This window comes from Candoia aspera, chromosome 3 (genome assembly GCF_035149785.1).
Source record: "Candoia aspera isolate rCanAsp1 chromosome 3, rCanAsp1.hap2, whole genome shotgun sequence".
NCBI classification, from domain to species: Eukaryota; Metazoa; Chordata; class Lepidosauria; order Squamata; family Boidae; genus Candoia; species Candoia aspera.
Window position 1 is genome coordinate 51,607,411 of NC_086155.1, and position 23,143 is coordinate 51,630,553.

The following is a 23,143-nucleotide window of genomic DNA, read 5'->3' on the forward strand; positions in this document are numbered from 1 at the left end:
CTGGGAAGCAGAGCTTTGAAAGCAATTAAGCAAAGCTATTAAAGTAACTGACTGAGCCCCTGCTGCTCATCACCCGCAGCTTCATGGGAAACACCTCCCAAGAGCCTGTGGCACAGAGCCCTCAACTATGCAACGTTGAAAACTCTAGTGGATGTTTTCACAGGTATGTGTTTAGTTGCAATCAATGTTTTTGAATTTTCCTTTGGGGAAACCTAACAAGTGATATGTGGAACTATGTTTGATCCATGTGAGTTGCAACATGTAACAAGTGTATCTGTATTAGATGAAAAAAAAACATTTGGAAATATTAGTAACTATATTTTAGCCATGTCTACACAAACTCAGGAAGGATGGGCAGAAGGATGGTCTCTTGTTGAATTATTGCAGCCCATTTATCTTTTTGTTCTCTGTTTCCAAAGGATGTCAGAATAATGTACACTACCCGCCCCTCTTCAGTCCAGTGTGGATTGCTGTTGTGAATGCAAAACTGTCACCAATATTTTTCCAGCATACTACATGTGTGGCAAACTGCTACCTATTTGTTATTTGCATTCCATAATACCCACATACTCAAAAGGATTGTTCAGGCTTATCTGTTAGCCTAGCCACATTTCCTGAGCCTGAGATCAGTAGGATCAACCATGGTCTGAAAGGACCACAGGGCTGAGTAACTTTAGCAATGGCTTTGATCCCATTTTTTTTTTAAGAAGCCAGTATGATTGCATCACTGCATGGAATCCCTGTGTCCAAAGAGATTTTCCCAATAAATGAAGATATTCTGGTGGGCAGTTTACTGTTAAATTGTTTGGAGAAGAACTTGGGGAGAGTATGGGTTGTATGCGCACTCACTCCAGTGGGCTAAATTTTAGGGCTAATGATGTGTCAAGCAGGATTACAGCAGCATGGTCCCCCCAAGCAAGCTGCTCTTACCAATTTGATCAAACAGCCATGATTTTCCTGACTGTCCCTGAAGGGCCATCCTTCTTCTTCCATCAGTGATCCTATGTAAGATGGGTGTGTTCCCTCTATGGCTCTGAAAGGCATTTCTAGTAAAAAGATAAATATCCTCCTTGCAATTCTTGGGCTTTGGGTGTTCCTTACTCTGGGAAAGGATTTAAAGCTGTCTGCCAGACCCGTGGGCTGTTACAACAAGACAGTGCCACAATGCTGAGCTCAGGCCTGTGGATTCCCCTCCTCTCCCTCCTCCTCCTATTGCTCTCAGCGATGGAGCTGAGCTGGTCCTTTACAGATGAGGAAAAGCAGCAGATTGTGGACCAGCACAACCTGCATCGGTCCATGGTTTCTCCTTCAGCTGCAAACATGCTGAAAATGGTAAGTTTGGTGGGGTGGGGGAATTCAGAGATTTCTATCTCTTATCCTACCATGAATATATAGCAGCTTTTCTTGGGTGTTATAAAAATGAACTTTTTAAAAAAAAAAATCCCTTTTTTATGGTACCCCTGTATTCACTTGGTGAAGGAAAGAAAGGTGAGAAATTTGAATTCAGTGGCCAGTTAAATGGCCTTTGCAAACACGCCTAGTGTCTCCTGGTGTACTTTACAAGTTAATCGCTTTTTAAAACAATTGGGACCTATTTGTGTGCAAGGGTGCGTGTGTGGGGGTTTTGTATAGTTTTTCTGTTCATAAGTCAATGTTCTCTATCTGGAATACACAGAAAACTAACCTTTCTTCTGGAACTTTTAAATGGAATGATGCTCTGCTTCTTATCAAATTCCTGCTGTGGATTAGAGCAATGATAAGCTATTTTGTGTGAATCTAAGGTAAGGAAGCCAATGTGGGCCACAGCTACAGGAGTTCTGTACCAAGTTATGATACTAGAGCTGCAAAAACTTGGGCAGGTTTTCTTTTTCTGTATAGCGATTGGATTACAATTCTATCCAGAACATCATCTGGGCTTTCACAGGTGGTGGTGGTGGCGGTGATGGATGAAAGTGTGTGGTGTTTTTTTTCCTTTTGGAAGCTATGGTTTCAGCACATGTAACTCATTACTTGCTGGGGATACAAAGCAGGCTTCTTGTACCCAGCTGTGCTACTGTTCTAGGAAACAGTAATCAAACAGGAATTTGGTATTGCTGATTATATTATTTTCTTTCCTCCATGTCTGCCTATCAGCCAGCTGCAACTTCATTACTATTAATGAAGGTCCTGTTTGTAACAAGTATGATGATACCTGCAATGTCACTGATGACAAGGTGAAGAACATATTGACCCATGTCCCACTACACTTGCACATATTTTTTTTGTATTTTTATAAATGTCCCCCATTTACTGTTCAGACTGATTTCTCCCCCTCCCCCCCTTTTTTGGTTGGGAAGGGTACAAGATGCAGATTTAGACTTTTAAAGTCATAGTGAAGCAAAAAAGAATCTCAGGATCTGATTTGCTTGCTGCCTTCCTGTAGTGAAGGCTGGAGCATCTCCTAGATACTAGAGGTGTTTGTAAATGAAGGCAAACTGCACTGTTGAGACTTCAAGTAGCCAGTGATTGAAAACTAGCAGCCCATTTTGAGACTAAGATCATGTTGCCCTGTCACCGAATAGGATGACAATTGTTTCTGGAGAGCAGTAATAGATGATGTCACCCTCTATTAATCTCTCACTCACCCTTAAAGCAATTTCAGGAGACATTTTCCTGATCCACTTCCAAAATACACTTTTCCATGTTATGTCACCTTGAGCTCCTGCCCATTTTTGATTAGTGTGCTTCAATTCATTCAAGTTAACTCCAGCAGTTCATTGGCTCCTGTGATGAGGCAGAAACACCCCTTCAACTGAATCAGTGCTTACCATGCTCTTTAAAAACTTTTAGAGCTGCATTTTATCTTAAATTCTGTAATAGCACAATGACTATAATATTTTCCTTATTTAAAAAAGGTTGCTGGTTTGAAATCCGGCAGAACATTTTTTAAAAATTACATCTGAGGTAACACACACACACCCTGGTCCCAAAAAGCCCATAGTTATTTGGATTATGTGGAAGCTGAGGTGAAACCCTCCTACTTTGAGTAACCAAAAAATGATGAAATGATACACCACTAGAATTTTCTCTATAACTAAAAAAAAAAAAACACAAGGAAAAGTAGCAAACTCAGGGAAATGAAAACATTAATTTTTAAAAAATCTGCTTGGTTTCAAATGATCAGCCTTTTATTTGCAAGGCAAGGATTATAGCCATTGTGCTATTATAGCATTTATAATAAAGGAAGATTTAGAAAGCAATAGGACAGGATGGCAAGATTTTAAAAAGGTGTTATACTTGCATGCATGTTCATTTTGATGCTTTAACTTTGTGGTATGTATATACGTGCGTGCGTGCACATTTTTTAAAATTTATGTATATGTACAATTTTTGCACACATGTATAAAAGTGTATATGTCCAGAAAGACCTACACATAGAAAGGAAGGTGACCAGTCAATGCTTTCCCAGAACAGAAAGACAGGACAGCACAGCAGCAGGGAAACTGTCTGACAGGAGAATGTAGTAGCCTGCATTTGGACTGAATACCTTGCAAGTTGTTCAAATTTCTCAGTCTGGACCCAATTTTCTTAAGCCTTTCTAGAATTAAGGGGGCATGAGCACAGGACCGAAGCAGTTGAACAGTAAGTGCAAACATACCCTAAATCCACCCTCTTTAAGCTGTATTGAGGGAGAGCTGCGTCAACAGAGAGCTTTGAGCAGGTATGAGTGAGGTAAGAAAAATATGGAGGGGGAGGCTTGGTTGAGGAGAAATCAATAGTTTGCCAGAAAATTAATTCAAGTCGAGATGATTTGCAGAGGGGATTTGAGTAAGAAATTAAGTTGGAGTAAATTAAAGGGGCAACGACTAGTGTTTGCTAATGGCTGTGGCTCCAACCACACCTCTGCCTTGCAGGCTGTGTGGTTTTCAGCAGGTCAGTTCCCAGGAGTCAAAGTGTTTCTGCAGTGGAGTCCTGAGATCAGGAGTCCTCAGTCCTGACTCTTTTTGATGACAAGTGAAAGTAGAAGGGGGGTGGAAGATTACAGGTCAGTGGCAGATTTTGGGGGCTGTCTTCTCACTGCTGTGATTCATCATGAAAGGAGGAAAATATAAAACATTCATCCAGGAGGCATAATCTCTTGGTGATTGAAAGCGACATTTTTTAAAGATATTTTCTATTCCTCCTTTATTATTTTTATAAATAACTCAAGGCGGGGAACATACCTAATACTCCTTCCTCCTCCTCTTTTCCCCACAACAACAACCCTGTGAGGTGGGTTGGGCTGAGAGAGAGTGACCGGCCCAACGTCACCCGGCTGGCTTTCAGGCCAAAGGTGGGACTGGAACTCACAGTCTCCTGGTCTCTAGGGTGGGTGAATCACATCACAAACATAGGTGGTGCTAGATTTTTCCATTTTTTTCCAGTTTTGGGGGGAAACTGGGACCATGGGTTGTTGGGACATTTCTTTGATTTTTCTAAATAAATAAATATATATATATATATATATATATATATATATATAATTATTATATAATTATTATAAAAGAAATAAACTTTCTCAGGATAACATAAACACCATATGAAGGCAAGGACAGAGAACAGTGCAATAGACTAAATAAAAACCAGGAGCCACAGTAGTAATGGCAGTTAATGTGGCATAAAATTGCAATAATTAAGTGGTAAGAACCCCCCTCCCCAAGTTCTAAAAAAACAAAATGTATTGAGACTTTTTTTAATTGTGTGAAGCCTATTTTAGGTCTTACACTAAACCACTGAAATTCAGTAGTGTAGTTAGATTAGCGTGGGCCATAAAAAAAGGGTGTGAAGGCACAAGCTGCATATTAGTAGGATAATGTCTTCCCTGACTAGCCCAGGTAGCAATCTAATACCCACAGTTTCTGAAAAGGAGAAAAACTGCTTCTCTGGATCAATCCTTTCCTTTTATTAGAACTAAATGTAGTAAGTGTGGCTGACAAGGACATTTGCACACACCTAAAAGGGGGCAGGGCTTCGACTATGTGGTCCTGCTTGCCATCTTGACTTTGTTGGCCCCAGTCGCTGACAGTTATCTTTTGTTCCCTTCTTGCCCTAAAGCATGAGAAAGACCTATAATGGTGCTACTTTTTGCTGAAGGGTTTTGTGAAGGTGTGGTAGCTGTGGGTGTATTGCATTTGGTTCATGACGCTTGCCAACCAGATGGGGATAGTTGCTAGAATTCCAAATGAAGTCATGTCAGTTCAGGTAATCAGGTAACATTTGTGCCTAAATAATGCTTCTAATACCAGCCTTTATGTGAGGTGGCCCCATTTTCATAGTAATAATTTGCTCTCCTCCAATGCAGCACTGCCAGTTCTTGGGACAGTGCTTTTTGCTAATGCTGCTTCCCTCATTCCAAAACATGCCTGTGAGGTGGTTATCTTGTCAATCTGTATCAGAGTTATTTATTTTTTAGGGCTGGACTTCCATGGTCAGATCCTCTTCCTGTTATGATTTCCCACTCCAAAGTCACACTTTTTATTTTGTTTGGGTCAGTAAGTGCTAGTTGTCATGGAAATACTTACATTCAGCTGTGCTTGCCAAACCATATTTAATGGAATGAGAAATGCAGCTGTTAGAGCCCTGCATCTGGCTGTGAATTACAAAAAGGGGATAAAGCACCCAGTCTGGATCTGCATCAGCATCTGGATGATCACCTCTCCGTTCATCTGAGTTTAAAACAATTTCATTTGCAATCATCATGCTAGAATTGGAGCAAGATTATCCAGTAGTTGATTAATCTGTTTAATATGAAAACATTATTTATCCAGCTGACTGGAACAGAGAGTGGAATGTAAGAGAATACCTGTAGCCCACAGTAATTCTGTTGCACCAGTTGTGGAACAAGGACTTCCATGAGGGGAAGGGAGCCAAAAATGTCAAGATCACAGCCATGACCACCCAAATGAAGGCTTCATCTTTTTTTTTTACATCATGCATGTGCAAGGCTAGTAAGAAAGGGAGGCTTTGATTACATGGTTGCAGCTGCTATCTTGATGTTTTGGCCGCACCCACCCCTGTTCTAAAAGTGTATGTGCTGCATGGGTGAACAAGACACTGAAGGGAAGCCAAAAGGGTCTTGGAGGAGGACCTTCACCAGCCATCCTTACTGCTTTTGGAATTTTGGGAAGTGGCAGTGGTTACGTGAGCTAAATCTTGTGGAATAGTACTGTAAAATGTTATTTTTAAAATAAAGAATAAAAAATCAATCAGAACATTTCGGAACAGCGTCATTCTATTTTTCTGCACCTTCCGTCCTTCAGCCAAGTTTTCATTCATTTATCCACTGTCTGAATGTATATTTAAAACATTAAATTACACATGTTTGAAATGTGAGGATGGCTTTATTGAATTTGGAAATCTTTGGGATAGTTCATTTACTTTCTGGTTTCTTCTGTGATTATTCTGTCTAAATGATAATAGATTTTGCTTGGACCCTCATTTCTATAAAGATGGTTTAGCTGATTATGTCTTTTATTGGGACCCAAGACTGCAAATGTTGTTTGTGCGAGGATGGATTCTTCTGAAAAGTCCCTGTTATGGTACCTCCTTCTCATAATTAAATTTACCAGCCAAATCTGGGTATGGGTCGATGCTCAGTCTGCATTACGGCCCCTGCTGTCCCTGATTGGTTGTTTCCTGCATCTTGCCATTCTCATCCATGCAGGGAAGGCAAGTTTTATGAGTCGGCCTTGCAGGGTAAACCAGGTAAGAACCACAATGAGATGAGCTAATTCTGCTTTATTATAAAACTACATTGACCAAATCTTACAAGTATGAAAGTACAATTCCGCCCCCAGTCTCCTTTATAGCCCAAAAACTAGGGGAGGGTCTCTTCTGACCCTCTTGCCTCACCATCTAGCTGTGGGCTACGCCCTCTCTTATCTGACCGTTCCCTTGGCAAAGCGTCTCTTTGCCAAGTCTCCCAAGGTCTTTCCCACATACCATTACATATGAGCTGGACCCTCTGTGGGTGGTTTACCAATACTTAGCATTTTCTTTTCAGTATTGTTCCCTCCTTACTAGTCCCCATTTTTTCCTTTGCTTTCCTGGATGTTTGTACATCCCCTTCCCACATTCTCTCCACTGACAGGAACACAGACCCTTTCTTTCTCTACTTGTACCATCATGGTGCTGATGTTACACTGATCAAAGCAAAGAGAACAGGTTGCTCTTTCATTCTTCCATTCTACTATAGGTCCATAGAAACTGTGGCAAAGAAGAACTGATGGTTCAGCTTGCCTACATTGTAACTTAAACATTTAGAAAAAAAGGGAAAGGAAGTTTTGTAGTACTGTGGGTAAGGGTTGGGAAAGCAGGGGAATCATGCTTCCCACAGCCTGAGCAGAAACATGGGACAATGAAAGTTCATTGACTTAAACAGGCTGTTGTTAGATCAAACCATATATATATATATATATATATATATAGAGAGAGAGAGAGAGAGAGAGAGAGAGAGTGTCAACCATCAGAAAACATAACTGACTGATAGCCCAGGAAAACAGGGTTGTCCAGATCAGCGACCAAGTGCACTGGAGGGGAGGGGAGGGGGTGTGCCAGGTACTGTAGCCAGTTGCAGCTGGGGCTTAGGGTAGAAAACATCTGAGTTTCAAAACACGGGTGGGGGTGCATTTGCAATTAGGTGGGAGTGAGTGGAAAGTGACATCTGTTCCTGTTCTCAAGGAGTAGTGGGTGGCCCATACTGGGGATGGGGCAAGCAGAAAGTATGGATCTGCCCTAAGTCTCCTGACAGCCTCCCTCCCTGAACTGAATATTTGAATGATTGCATATTTTGAACTCTACCCAAATGCTGCCCTACCCTTTCTGGATCCCTGTAGAGCATCCTTCTGTAATAAGTAGAGGAGATAGAGAGAGATGATAGATAGTGATGATAGAGATGATAGATATAGATAGATAGATAATAGTCTGGAAGATGAACTGTAGGAACCCAGGCCACTGCAGTGCAGTTTACATGTGAAGGAGACCCATCTGGAATGTGAGATGATTGTGCAAGTGTTAATTTTTTAAAGTCCTGCATTTGTAAATATGAATTTCAGACTTCTCAGGCAGCTCCTGATCACATTTCTTAAACTAAGATCTATCTATCAATGTAGCAGCAGAAGTGGAAGTGATTGAAGGAGACTGTTTAGACTAGATTGCTCAAAACCATATGTGGAGTTAGCCACACTTTTTCAAGTCTTCTCTGCAAACCAAAACGGAAAATTCCCTTGGTAAAATAATGGCTCTGCTAGCTCTCGGAGGGGCATTTTCCAATTTCCTCACTCCTGTGTCCAATAATAATCTTGCTAGGTCTGCACTAGCCAACCTGTTCCTTCCTCAATCTTCTGGGTTTTCTTATCTTTCCTGTCCTGGTGGTCCTTGTGCAATCAGTGACTGGTTGCTCTCCAACCTCCCATATGTCAGGTCCCAGCTGGATGCTCATCTTCCCCACAAGATGAACAAGTTGATCAGCCTTTCAACTCAGAAATGGAAAGACCAAGCCCCAGTACCATCAAAGCGAGCACAGATGCTGCCCTCCTGCTCTTAACCCTGATATACAGTAGAGCACTGTTTCTCAACCTTGGCCGCTTGAAGATGTGTGGACTTCAACTCCCAGAATTCCGCAGCCAGCATGGCTGGCTGGGGAATTCTGGAAGTTGAAGTTCACACATCAAGCGGCCAAGGTTGAGAAACACTTCAGTAGAGATTCTGACCTGGAATTGGAAGCTAAGCTTCCAGCCCATGGGAATGGCAGTGACAGTGTGGGGAGAACCAGAAGATCATCAGGCAAAGGAGTGGCCACTTTCAAAGGAAGGCACTTGATGGGAGCTGCTTTGCAAGTCTGACCTCATAAATTAGAGTTGTTTAGCTTCAGTGGAACCTGGGTGGGGAATAAAGAGCCTTAGGCATTTAAGGGCTCCCCAGAAAGGAGATATTCTGCTAGAAGTATTTCCATGGTGCCCTATAGCTGTGAGATATGTGTATTCCTCACTCTTGAACTGGTTTTAGCAACTCTGACTGATTCCCTCTTGGAAACTAACTCTGGTATTTGACTATTACACTTGGACCGAACATCTTGCATCTCAGACTGACTCAGGTACAATCTGACCCTTTGCGACTCGGATGAAAAGCCAACACCTAATTTACCAGCACATACTGCCCTTGGTGCATTTCCTAGTTTATGACTGACCCATTTATTTTCTTCTGGAGTCCAGTTTACCAGGTCTTGACAAAAAGTTTAATCTTCCCTCCCCGTTTTTTACATTTTTAAATAGGCCAGCATGTTGTTTGATCACATGCTTTGCTGCACAGTGTGTGTGCCCAAGTAAGCATTATGAAAATAAGTGGAAAAGAGATGGATCAGCTCCATATGTGGCTACCCACGATAAATGTTAATGTGCCTGTTTCCTGCGGCGGCTGCTGCTTCCTCAGATGGATGTGAACTGAGCAGGCTATAGGCAGTAGTCTTGCATCCCACAGCCGGGGCCTAGCAAAGGCTTGCATCAGGAGCATCTGTAGGGGATGTGGTCAAAAAAGTCAAAATGGCAGCAGTTACTCCATGATTAAAAATCTGCCACTCTTCCATATGTGTTGCATGTGTAATGCACATAAGAAAGGGGAAGGGCTTTAATTGTGTGGTTGTAGTTGCTATTTTGGGCTTTTTTGACACCCTCTACCATGGATACTCTAGCCTATATGAAGGAGCAGACTAAGCTTGAACTGTTCGTCTGCTGCTGCATCACTTCTTTATTTGTGGCTTAAAAAGATGCATGTGCATGGAGACTTGGGTACGTGTGTGTGTGTGTGTTTATATATAGTTTGTGCAAGCATAAATATTTAAAAATAACATTACTTAAGAGCAATCTGAAGAGGTCAGGATTCTTGTTCTGATGTACAGTATATTGTAGTTCTTGGTCTCTTTCTATGCACACTTTAACAATGGAGAATTGTAAAAATCCCTTCTTCTCCAGGAATTTGCATCTTCAAATACCTGTAAAAAAACCTGGGTAGAAATGCCAGTTACTTCAAACACAAAGCCCTGAAGAAATGGCCTCACCTGCTACTGGTTACAACCTCAGATGATTGAAACTCTAAATATTGTTCAACAATCCAAGGCATTTTTATAAATGCTTATTTTATTAAAGACACAATAAGATTTAGGACCACCAATTTTATACTAGACTAAGTATGGGAAGCTTTTCTCTCTCTCAAGTATCCACCCCAAGGTCAACTTTTGACTCAACAAATTTGAGTCCAAATCCCCCCTAGTATCTCCTCATGCCATGCCTTTCTTCCTCCCTGCTCAGCCCAGCATCCAGCGAGTAAACATATAGACTTTGTTCCTTTGCCACTATGAAAACAGGATAATCAGAAATAAGAAAAGTTTTCTACATCCGGGTTGCCCAAGCTGGTTCTCTGCAGGTTTTCTTACTTGGAATACCTCTTGTCCCTGACCACTGGCAGGGTTGATGGGAGCTGTGGAGGGGCCCATATTGGAGAAGACTGTTCTAGAGCAGCAGGAACAACCTTTTAGTGGTGGGGGTGGATTAGACTGCAGTGTTCAGATCTTGGTAGTCCTGGAATTGGTCAACTTTCAGCCTTTGAACTGGCTATTTATTGATGGAAAGGAAAGAGCAGGCAATACAGTTCCGTGTGGTCTATGTTCAACTCATTTAAAAAGGGAGCTGCAGAATTTTGTATAAAGATGTAACTTACTGTCTTGTACTGCGTAGGAATAGATGCATTTCATTATTATTGTATCCTTTCCCCTTTCCTATTACATTTTATTAGAAGAGTTGTATCTTGTTGCCATTTAGTGGCCATTTGGATCTTTACAGCCCAAATATGGTAGCCCTATGTTTAGGCAAGAGGGATATTGTGGAAATGGCGGGTCAACCGTAGGCTTCTGTAGAGAATGGTAATTCCCTGAAGTATAGGATCCATTGCCTTTGGTTATTCCTCTTTAGATTTTTTTTCCCTTACAAAACTGGGTAAGCATCAGACACTCTGAAATTACTGTATGCATTGAGATACAAAATCCCATCAAGGAAAAATCTATAGTCCATAGAAATCTAGTACAAACTGATGAGATCCCACCTTTCAACACATATTAGTCTGTGGAACTGACAGTGTGAATCCTGCCTAACATATATAACTGTGACCATGATTTACAGAATGATATGGCCTGTACCAGAAGACACATTCATCACAGGGATGCAAATCCTATGTTAAATGTCAAGTCTAGACCAGTGTTATATTACATACTTGAAAGATTAAAGCACATTTCATTCCCCTCTTGACTAAATTGATGACAGCACTCTGCATTGCAAATGAGTTCTTTCAGGAAGTCTTCTTAGAACTTCTGCAACTGAATCTATGCCTTTGCTTGCCTATTTTGCATCAGAGCTTAGAGACACTTGGAACTATATAACAGAATAAGGTCCAAAACTCAGAACTAACTTGAGTTGTGTACCATAGTATTCTCTAGTCATTCTCCATACATGAAAGTTCTTCCTGCTTGACAACTGCTTCTAAAGTAGCCTAAGGAGCACAGCTGGATAAGAAGGGCCTGTCTATCACTATACAGGAGGGATCAGTTGACAAGCAGCTGTTGGACTCTATTAAGTAACAAGTATGCCAGATGTTTGCATTGGCTCTAGCCTAGCACAGCTGTTCAACTAGGCCTGTTGCGGCAGGGAGAGTTTGCATGTTTACTATCCTTTCCTCTTCATGGGAAAAGGGGATTCATACCAGCTACTGGCCTGAGAATCTTTTTCCACATTATGTCAAATGAGGTGGCAGCCTGTGAGTTTTTGGACTGAAGCCCTCTCTGATGGGTATGCAAACTTATTGCATTGAGATAGCATTTTTAAATGCATCACAACCCTATGCATAAAACCCTGCCTGGATGTAATGGCCTAGTTCACCACAAGTGTTAACCTCAATCCTTTTTCCTTTCCTTTCCTTTTTTTTGGGGGGTGTGGGGGCTGTGTACTACTTTACTCCATATGATGAAGGTGCCATGGAGACATTAAAAATATTTCCCAGCTGTAGTCCAGAATTATTAGTCCACCTCATTGTTACCACCTCATTCAGCAAGTTTTCAATCAACCCACTTGATAGATTTGGCACTGTGTAAGTTTGCATTATGTACCATGCAGTATAAAGGAAAGATATTGAAATATTTTTAAAATGTGCCATGGTTGTTTTATAAATGTATTGAATATAAAAATATTTTGATGTTGACACTGCCTGTGTTGCATGACATGACGTAGAAACAAATATGCTTATCAAGTAAGGAAAATCAAAACCCACTGAATCTCAGTATTATAGCTCTTGTTGCACATATTTCTGTATGGTACTTATGTCTGAAAACTCATCTTCTCTTCACATCCTCTCAGCTTCCTTATTTCAGCAATAAAATGAAGAAGGGAGCAATTATGTGGTAATTTAATAATCTTGCATTCTGATTTACAGACATACTTACCTTTGGCTGGAATTTATAAATGTTGCTAGAGGAATTTAGGAACCAGAATTCATTGTGTTCAATAGCCAGAAATTATTATGGTTGTATCCACAAGTAGCTTCAGCTTTCCAAGAGTCTCTGAGCAACCTGGAATGTGGTGTATATGAACTAATTTGGATGGATAATATTCTACGTACAAAATGCAAATGATTTCCAGCTGAAACTGGAAACAACTATCTAGATTCTTGACCCCATTTTTCTACTCCCTCAACCTGGCATCAAGCCTGCCTATTGCTATGAAGCCTGGGACTCTGACCATTTTTCTGGGGTGAGTATTCATTGCTGTACTTTGCCCATCTGTGGGATGATGACGTTGATGGCATTTTGGATTATTGTGATTTCAGCGCTGGGATTCAGAACTGGAAGCCTTTGCCAAGAACTATTCAACAAAATGCATTTGGGAACATAATAAAGAACGGGGCCACCGAGGCGAGAATCTTTTTGCCATGAGTGGAAGACTGGATCTGGAGAGGGCAATGGATGACTGGTATAATGAGTACCAATATTATAATATCAGCACATTGACGTGTGAAGAGGGGCAAATGTGTGGTCATTACACCCAGGTATCTAATTATATCTAATTATATCTTATATTATAGATGCTTAGAGTCAACACCTAGGAAATGGTGTATCATTGTGGTACTTACTGAAATGAAGAGTCCCCATAGTGATAGAGAGCTTATAAGGGGTAGAAAGATAGAAGGTATTATATAGAGTGCAGCATAGGCAGTGATTATAAGTGAGTGGACTTCTTACTTTGATTGTCTTAGGTTCTGACTTCAGTTTTAATTCCCAGCCAAGATTGTGGTAGAGAAGTTGTTCCCTTAGTCTTGTGAGAGGCATCTTATGCAACTCATCAGTTACTGACTTCTCTTTTCCATTTTAAAAGAGCTTGGATGCACACAGCACTGATTAGATTAGTTATATTGTAATTTTTAACAAAACAAGAAACCCTCTTCCATTAACTGTGAGTTGGATCCACACTTGACTTCAACTCTAATGAATGAATAATGAGTCCTGTTGCTTTTCAGTGGTACTGAAACCTGATGACATGTTCTGAATTCAGCTGAATAACTCCAACCAGTTGTTGCTGTTGGGGAAATGTCAGCCTTTTCCAAGTTAAAAACTTGTACTGATGATGCTTTTTTTTAACTACTGGGAAGCTCATTTTCATGTCCCTCTGTTGGATAGCCTTGAAGCTCCCAGCTTGCCTGCATGCAGATTTGAGCTTGGCTCTTCCCAGTCCTGATGGATTGTTTTCATTTTATATTGCTCTTCTGTTTGTTGGGAACAATTCATTAAAATGCTAATACAGTATTTCAATAGGATGTGTGGCATGCATAAAACTCCTGCCATTCCCCTCTATGCTTTATCTTCACAATGTATTCACAATGAAGTAGGCAGGCTGCGCGGAGTGACTGACTCAAAGTCACCCATCATGCTTCAAGGCTGACTGAGTATTTGAACCCAGAACTCCCCTAATCTAACATTGAGGTTGTTGCTGAATGGAAGGGAGCAGTTGCTTCCACACCTCCTTTCAAAAACAGTTTAAGTGCACAGGACACTGCATAATGTCAATTTGTATATAAAGGAAAATAATACAATGGACTAGGGCTTGGAAATTTCTGATCCTCTAGGACTTTTATTATCTGTAACCTGGCCTGATGTGAATGAGCATCCAACAAAAATCTAGATGGCCACTAGCATCCCTACCCTTGTAATAAGACAAATTGGATTGAACTACAAGGCACATGCGCATCCTGTGATAAAAGATTCATTGTAGAATGGCCAATGGCAAATAGTGAGTTGAGGATGGAGAGAGGAATTGTTGCATGCCACTCCACTCATGGAGAGATATTTGATTAAACACCATCTCTAACAAGGTAGAGACCCAGTCTGGCCTAGTGGTTAAGGCTCCAGGCTAGAAACCAGGAGACTGTGAGTTCTAGTCCCACCTTAGGCATGAAAGTGAGCTGGGTGACTTTGGGCCAGTTACTCTCAGCCCACTATGTCAGGCTTGGGTGATAAGCTGGTCGGTCAATTCCTGTCACAACCAATGGATCAACATGCAGTTGATCTGAAAAAGCAGATCCTGCACCTATGGGAAAAACACTAGGAAGAAAAAAAAACCCATCTCTAACAAAGTCATGTCTATGCTTCTAAAGAAGGTGAAACTAATAGTAATATATCACTTCACATTAGAAAAGAATGCACACTGTAACTGCAATAGAAGTTCAGAAATAAGCCTTCAGAAAATTTAAGTAAAAATGTTGGCCAATATGAATGAAAAATCCATGAATGCAAAATTTGAAACCTTGTCTGAAAGATTCTCAGGAAAACATGTGGATGAATGGTTTCAGAATCCAAGTAAAGGGTTAGGTAGATGTAAGCTGTAGACATTTTTTTTGCCTGTAATAACAAATAAATGTGCTATTGCCCTGCTTCTATAGGTAGTTTGGGCCACCAGTGAGCGTGTTGGTTGTGGGACCACATTCTGCAAAACCCTGGAATTGACAAATGATACTGACATGCATTTGTTCGTCTGCAACTATGAGCCCCCGTAAGTTTTTTCTTGCCAGAGTTGGGGATGGATTAGATTTCCTTTGGATTCCTACTTTGTCAGACAATTCTTGCTATTTTGAAAGCTGCCTTATACCAAATCAGAATAAAGGCAATTCCACATAGCAGCCTAAACTATTTGTCTACTCTGAGCTCAGCTGGTCCTAGCTGTTCCTGAAGCTGACTTTAAACATTTCAGCCTGGATTGCAATGAGTTGGCAATGGGGCAAGCTTGGTGTTCAGTGAGGACTACAGCCACTGCATGACCTACCTTGTCATTCTCCTGCTTCTTGCCCTTCCCATTTGTGCAGGGTAGCCAAGCCTTATTTGCTGGCCCCTCTATGGGCTGGTCCCCCAGTGCCTACCTTTTCCTTTTAGGGATTGTTTCCTCCTCACTAGTCCCCTTTATTTTCATTTGCTTTCCCAGATGTTTACACACATTGATGACTTCACACTCCCGTCTCACATTCTCTCCTTCAATGCTAATGCAAACTCTTTCTCTTTTTCCCCTTATTATGCCATCATTGTTCTGATGCTACAGGGATCAAAGCAAAATAACAGGTTGTTTCTTCATTCCTGTGTTCCACTGCAGGTCCATGCAAGCTTTGTAGCAAGGAAGAATTGATGCTTCTGCTTAAAGAAGCAAATAAAAAAGAACAGGGAAGTTTTGCGGTACTGTGGATAAGGGGTGGGAAAGCAAGGGGACCATCCTTTCTACAATCTGGGCAGAAATTGAAAGGGTGCCCACTAGGAGATGTAAGGGTTGAATGGAGTGATGAGCTTCTAGAAAGAACATTCATTGGCTTATAGGCCATCACTGGATCAACCAAAGACTGTTAAAAAAAAAAAGGAGCTGCTGATTATGAAATCTAACATGGGAGCCTGAAGCTGAGGACAAGATAGCTGCATTGGGCAGCAATCAGCCATTGGAAAGGTGGAGAGAATGTGCCAGGCGCTGTAACTAATCAGAGATGGTGCTGTCACTAGATTGGAAGGAAGTACTGCAAACCATTTGCTTGGAAGGGCTTAAGGTGACTCAAGCTGGAAAACAGCACTCAAGAAGTGCTGGGGGGCCAGTACAGATGGAGGGGCTGCAGAAAGTATGGATTTGCCCTAACTGTGAGTTTGATTCAGTATTGCATCCTTCCCCAACTTAGTGCTCTTCAGAAAAGGCTACTTTAATTGACAGCAATTCAACAGAATTTAATATAATCTGCAGTTATGAACATGCACTTCCAGTTATCTGCAGCTGGAGCTGCATATGACGTCAGTAAATCAATCAGTAAATAATCAGTGGGCAAATACACCCACATATAGAAAAGAAAGGAAAAACGGGAGCCTCCTCCTCCTCCTCCAAAGCATCCATCCCTCTTCTGCTAAGTAGAACTAATCATAAACTAATCATACATGCAGTTGAAATGCCTACACTGTCCTTCTGTTGGGAGCGATTGCTATGAGAGAGAGATGCAAAGCTGCCAAGGCACTATCCCTCTGTAGTCAGCAATGAAGGTTCATTGACTGAACATCTCCAAGGAGGGGAGAAGCAAGAAGCAAGGGAAACAGCCTGCCACAGACAGAGTTTCAGCCCTGTTTCAACAAGGGCCCTTTCAGCATTTCTGGTTATACTGCTGCTGAGCCAGAAATGAAGGGAGGTGCCAGACAGAAGACAGCCTGGGATCACCTGGGCACTGAGCTAATTCTGGAGCAGGGCAAAACTCTGTATGGAAGTCCTCTCCATGGTGTGTAGGAAAGGACTCTCTTTCATCAGTTCTGACTCTCAACACACCTGGTTTTAACCTAATGAGAGAGGGGCCCATGCCTCTCTGCCCACATTTGCCAAGGCACAGGTGATTTTACATGCCTCTATCACAGCACCTCTCTCCATCCAATATCTAGGCAGAGGGTTTCCTGTGATTTGATGCTACTTCAGATTCTCCATCTTCTCTGGAGATGCCCAGGCTTGAATTTGGGGTCTTTGCATGCAAAGCATATGTTGGTCCTTATTATGGGTTTCAGGGTTTCCCCCCACCTCTCCCCACAAGTGAAGGCCATTTCTGAGCTGACCATTGCCCAAGATAGAATGGAAAAACTGATAAGCCAAAATCAATGACATATGAAAAACATAAGGTGATAGTAACTGCAACAAAGGGGTGTGTAAAACATACTTATTTTCCTAAATCAATAGCACAAACACGATTCTACCAAATGCAAAGCAAGAGTTAAAAGACTCCACTAGTCCATGTGGATATATTGTGTTGTTGTGCTGACTGAAATTCCTCAGCTGTTGCACTGGCAGTTGCTTCAAACAGTTTTGCCGTGGGGTGAGCCATTCCATAATCAAACAGATCTGTTAACAAGGAAGAAGGTGACACAGAAAAAAATCAGTATTGCTCCCCATGAAGCGTAGATGCAAACATTGTGAGGGCACCACAAAACCACCTCATTTACAATGTGAGAGTACATGACATAGTTGTGTGACTGGTGTGTCAGCAGTTTGCAAATCACTGTCAGCCTAAATTCTGGAGTGAAGGTTTCACCCAATGATAGTTAATTAATTTTTGGAGTGTAAATACTTACACACATGTATACTTAACACTGATACAATAACATCACTATTTCCCATCTTGAATTTTATTTATTCTATATTACTTATTTTATATTTTTATATATATATCTATATTGATATTATATTGTTTTAATGACATTTTATTCTTCTATTTCTAATTGTCTGTAAACTGTCCAGAGTCATTGTAGTACGAGTTGGGCGGGGAGATAAATAAATAAATAAATACTATTATATTCTCTTTTCCACCATTCAAAGCAGGGGCATCCTTGGGGCTAGTGTCAAAAAAGTAAAGAAGTTGACTGTGACCACACAATAGACATCCCTTTTAAAGTGTTTTGTCCATATGATACATGTAAAAAGGGTGTGGGGCTTTTATTGAGCAGGTGTGGCTGCCATCTTATTATTTTAACCTCTCTCCCTCACAGATATCCCTCAATTAAAGCATCCAAAGTTCCAAATAAAAATACAAATGCTTTGAAATTTATTTATTTATTTATCAAATGTGTCACTGCCCATCTCCTCCCATCAGAGGGACTCTGGGCGGTTTACAACAAAATAATAAAAGAATAGACATACAGTATAATTACAATATATAAAAATACTATATATAAAGATGCAATTACACATAGACAATAAATATAAAATAAAAATAAAATCCAAATGGCAGATGATCTCAGTCCTTGTGTGGGACGAGTGCTCTAGGGCACTAGCCATTCCCAAACATGATGACTCCCCTCCCGACCCCAAGCCAAGTGGCAGAGCCAGGTCTTCAGATTCCTCAGAAAGGTTAGGAGCGATGGGGCTAACCTCATCTCTGGGGGTAGGATGTTCCAGAGGGTGGAACCTACTGCAGAGAAGGCCCGCCTCCTGGATCCTGCCAGATGGAATTCTCTTACCAACAGGGCCCACAACATGTCCTCTCTGCATGATCGGGTGGGATGGGTTGATGTAATGGGAAAGAGGCGGTCCCTCAGGTAGCCTGGCCCCATGTTAAATTTATTACAAACATATAAATGACCAGAATACGTAAACATGTGGGCAAAATGAGCCTTTTATGTAAATTATTCCAGAATAATTTGGTATCTTTTTCTTAACTCCTCCTTATGGAATTTTTGGTACTAAATAATCACTGATGGGTACCAAAGAGCTGATGCCTAAACATTCTTCTTGGCTGTCTGGTTATGTGATGTTGCCACTGAAATGACCATCTTCTGTAGTATAGTGATTGTTACCTTCTGTAGGAGAAAAATAAGCTTAGAGACAAACTCTTCTCTATGGAACTGCCTTGCTCTTTTGCATCACATGTTCACTTTTTAATTTCTAGGGGAAATATAAGGGGACGTAAGCCATATATTGAAGGAGCATCATGTTCCATGTGCCCAGATGATTATTCCTGCAAGGACAATATCTGTGGTAAGTCAATGGAACTTGAGAAGCCAAATATTTCCATGCAACTGCAGGTCTGAGAGAAGGCATCTTGTTTATGTCCTAGATTAATTCCTTCCTCCAAGATTATCTGTTGAATTTAATTTAATTTAATTTAATTTATTCTGCTACTGGGTAGCTACTCTGCAAATACACCACCTCAAAACTGATGCTCTGTAGATGTGTTGGGCTACTACTGTCACTATCCCAAAAGGAAAGCTGATTGACTTTTTTATAATTCAGTGACTGCTATTACTGTGATGAAGTGCATGTGCAAAATAGTTCAAACATTTCAGACGAAGCTTTCTGTCTCATGTGACTGCAAATCAAATATATTTCTATGGAGACAGTAACATATTCAATTGAAATCCATCAAGGAATAAAGTAATGAGGGGATTACTTCATTTTCTCTCATAGCTATGATATTCTGAATAATGAGATTAAAATATTTTATTTATATATCAAATTTATTCCCCGCCCATCTCACTCAGAGTGACTCTGGGCAGTTTACCTATATAAAATAGGAATAAAACATTAATTAAAATACAATAAAACAGTAAAACAATAATATATGGACATTTATTGTTGACAAATTACCCAAGAGTTCCAACTGAGATTTATACTGGGAAAAAACAACTAAAATGGCCATTTTTCTCTCATGCGTGAAGTGCTTTAGAGCTCAACACTCTCCCCACTTCTGTTTAACATGTACATGAAGATGCTAGGGGAGGTCATCCAAAGGCACGGGGTTAGGTATTACCAGTGACTGATGATACCCAGTTAGATATCTCAACCCTTGTCTGACCACTGATGCTATTAAGGTTCTGTCCGAGTGCCTGAGGCTATGGTGTCTGGATGGAGATGAATAGACTTAGGCTCAACCCTGGCAACACTGGTTGTAGATATGGGAGCTACCCAGTTCCAGAAAGCTCCCATTACAGGTAATCCTCGCTTACCAACTACTCATTCAGCAACTGTTCAGAGGTATAGTGCCTCTGGGAGGTGTCAACACTTATTTCATCTTTTATGAAATAAATGCCTGAACTTGGGATTCCTTACATTGGATTGCAATGCAGCTTTTCAGGGCCAAACTAAGCAACATGGGCCTCTGTGAAAATTCAGATGATAATCTAGATTTAATTTAAAAGCAAATGCCTATGTGCTGCTTTTTAGAGGCATCCAAAATCTTCAAACTGGAATAGCCACCTCTCTCTCATCACACAGTAAACTCTTCCAGCAGCATAAAAATGTTGCCTGTCAAAGTGCAATGCTAGTTTCCTGCTTGGTGGATTATTGCTGACTTGCTGTCAATCTGTGTATTTTCCACCAGAATCCAGTGCTGATGTAGAAGAAACTACTGTACCACCTACAACCTCTGGGTTGGAACCAACTACTATCCTAACAGCAAGCCCAGATCTGCAGTCCATCATGACAGTTTCAGCACCATACATACCAGAAAGTCCCAAAATTGGCACAGAAGCAGGATCTGAACCCACTGCTATAGAAGATCAAACCACCATCCCAACTGCAAGCCCAGATCTGCAGTCCACCACAACAGTTTCAGCAGCAGACACACCAGAAAGTCCCAAAATCGGCACAGAAGCAGGATCTAAACCCACTGCTATAGAAGATCAAACTGCCATCCCAACTGCAAGCCCAGATCTGCAGTCCACCACAACAGTTTCAGCAGCAGACACACCAGAAAGTCCCAAAATTGGCACAGAAGCAGGATCTGAATCCACTGCTATAGAAGATCAAACCACCATCCCAACTGCAAGCCCAGATCTGCAGTCCACCACAACAGTTTCAGCAGCAGACACACCAGAAAGTCCCAAAATTGGCACAGAAGCAGGATCTAAACCCACTGCTATAGAAGATCAAACTGCCATCCCAACTGCAAGCCCAGATCTGCAGTCCACCACAACAGTTTCAGCAGCAGACACACCAGAAAGTCCCAAAACTGGCACAGAAGCAGGATCTGAATCCACTGCTATAGAAGATCAAACCACCATCCCAACTGCAAGCCCAGATCTGCAGTCCACCACAACAGTTTCAGCAGCAGACACACCAGAAAGTCCCAAAATTGGCACAGAAGCAGGATCTAAACCCACTGCTATAGAAGATCAAACCACCATCCCAACTGCAAGCCCAGATCTGCAGTCCACCACAACAGTTTCAGCAGCAGACACACCAGAAAGTCCCAAAACTGGCACAGAAGCAGGATCTGAACCCACTGCAACAGAAGGGCCAACCCTTTCCTTAGAGCCAATTTCAGATATGGATGTTAGAGTACCTGACTTGCAGACAGGCACAGATGGGATTGATGGGTCCTTGATGACCACAACAAGTGCTATGTCTTTTCTAGATTTGACAACACTGCTTAGTTCTACTTCCCCTGAAACAGGAACTAAAAAAGCTGCTGGCACAGAACATCCTTCTTCTGCTGATGGCTCAATCACAACCCAAACAACCACGATCAAAACTGAGCAACCTGTAACTACTCTCACCCCAACGCATTCCACCTCAAAGACCCCTTCCACTCCTAAACAACCATCTGTTCCGAAGCCCCCCTCTGTCCCTAAGCCCCCCTCTGTCCCTAAGCCCCCCTCTGCCCTTAAACCCTCCCCTGTCCCTAAGCCCCCCTCCATCCTTAAGCCTCCTTCCATTGCCAAGCCTCCGTTTTTTCCTAGGCCACCCCCCATCCCTGTGAAAACTCCCATCTCTAAGACACCAGCACGCCATCGTTTGATGGCCTATTCCAAAGCCATACAGAGCCGCAGCAATGCTTTCCAGTCTTCTGCAGGTAAGGCAGCTTCAATGTCTGTCTGCCTGCCCTGCCTTGGGTGCAAACAGATCAGCCAGCCGGAGGACATAAAGGCTGCACTTAAGGAGCTGACCTTCAGATATCCCTATGCACCTTGCTTTGGTTCACTTCCTCGATGGCAGAGGCATAGCAAATGCAGTTGGTGTGGGCACACTTGGGGCAATGCACTTAAAAAGACCAGGCCTTACTGGCTCAACAGTTTATAGTAATACTGTACATAATCTAATGTATTTATATGCATTTATATGCAAACTCCTCCCCTCTTTCACTTTGTGCACCCCTGCATATGGGTCTCTGTGTGCATGCATGCACATCTGTTTTTCTCTCTTCCCATGGCTGAGCAAACACTCCATCAAATGTGGCCCAAGCTGGTCCAAAGGATTTTGGATTATAGAATTATAATCCTATAAGGATTATAGGATTTTCAACAATGTCAAGGGGTTTATTTGGGAAATGTTCTCTATTTCCACTGCCTCTACGTTTTCCTCAGCCAAGATTGTGGGAGAACATCTCATTTCTTCTTTCCTTTCCCCATGATTTTGGCCAGAGTCAAAGTGCAGTAGTAACAGAACCTTGGCATGTGTGTCTGACTTGAAGCCCTGACACAGTTTTCCACATCACCTTCCTTGTGGCATATTTATTTATAGGACTGTGCCCACATGCCATTCTCATACCTCCCATTCTGCTTTTGAGTTAGGGTTAGAATGTCCCCAGTACATTCTTCTTTATTAATCTGTTATCTGCCCCAAATGCCAGACTATTAAAAAAAAATCTGGATCTTGAAAATGGAATAAATTATACAAGCAGAGCAAGGGCATGCACATTTACTGACTTCTTCAGCATATTTCAAAATAGGAATTCATTTTTTGCTTTTCTTGATATTTATGCTGAGGCTTTGTGACCTAGAAAAAAAATACAAACTTGTGGGTTCATCATATGCCAGTATGGTCTAGTGGTTAAGGTGCTGGGCTAGAAACCAGGAGACTGAGAGTCCTAGTCCCGCCTTAGGCTTGAAAGCTGGCTGGGTGACTTTGGACGAGCCACTCTCTCTCAGCCCAACTCACCTCACAGGGTTGTTGTTGTGGGGAAAATAGGAGGAAGAAGGAGTATTAGGTATGTTCACTGCCTTGAGTTATTTATAAAAAAAATAAAGGCAGGATAGAAAATAAAATAAATAAAATAAATTCATAAAAATATCCTCTGAAAATGTAAGGCATGCTGATACTGT

At 41.5% G+C, this 23,143-nt stretch overlaps 1 protein-coding gene across 1 annotated transcript; it reads left to right on the top strand.

Annotated features, from left to right (window-relative positions):
• The first annotated feature begins 1,119 nt into the window (after positions 1–1,119).
• On the top strand, positions 1,120–22,836 carry PI16 (peptidase inhibitor 16). Its single transcript, XM_063297650.1, has 5 exons — positions 1,120–1,332; positions 12,886–13,104; positions 14,992–15,101; positions 18,991–19,079; positions 20,422–22,836. The coding sequence occupies exons 1-5, from the start codon at positions 1,165–1,167 to the stop codon at positions 22,119–22,121; spliced, it is 2,286 nt and encodes a 761-aa protein (XP_063153720.1). The 5' UTR covers positions 1,120–1,164; the 3' UTR covers positions 22,122–22,836.
• Positions 22,837–23,143: the final 307 nt, after the last annotated feature.

Coding starts and splice junctions, on each gene's coding strand:
- PI16 (XM_063297650.1), top strand. CDS start 1,165: ATGCTGAGCTCAGGCCTGTGGATTCCCCTCCTCTCCCTCCTCCTCCTA. Junction 13,105..14,991: donor TGTGTGGTCATTACACCCAG/GTATCTAATTAT, acceptor CTGCTTCTATAG/GTAGTTTGGGCCACCAGTGA. Junction 15,102..18,990: donor GTCTGCAACTATGAGCCCCC/GTAAGTTTTTTC, acceptor TTTAATTTCTAG/GGGAAATATAAGGGGACGTA.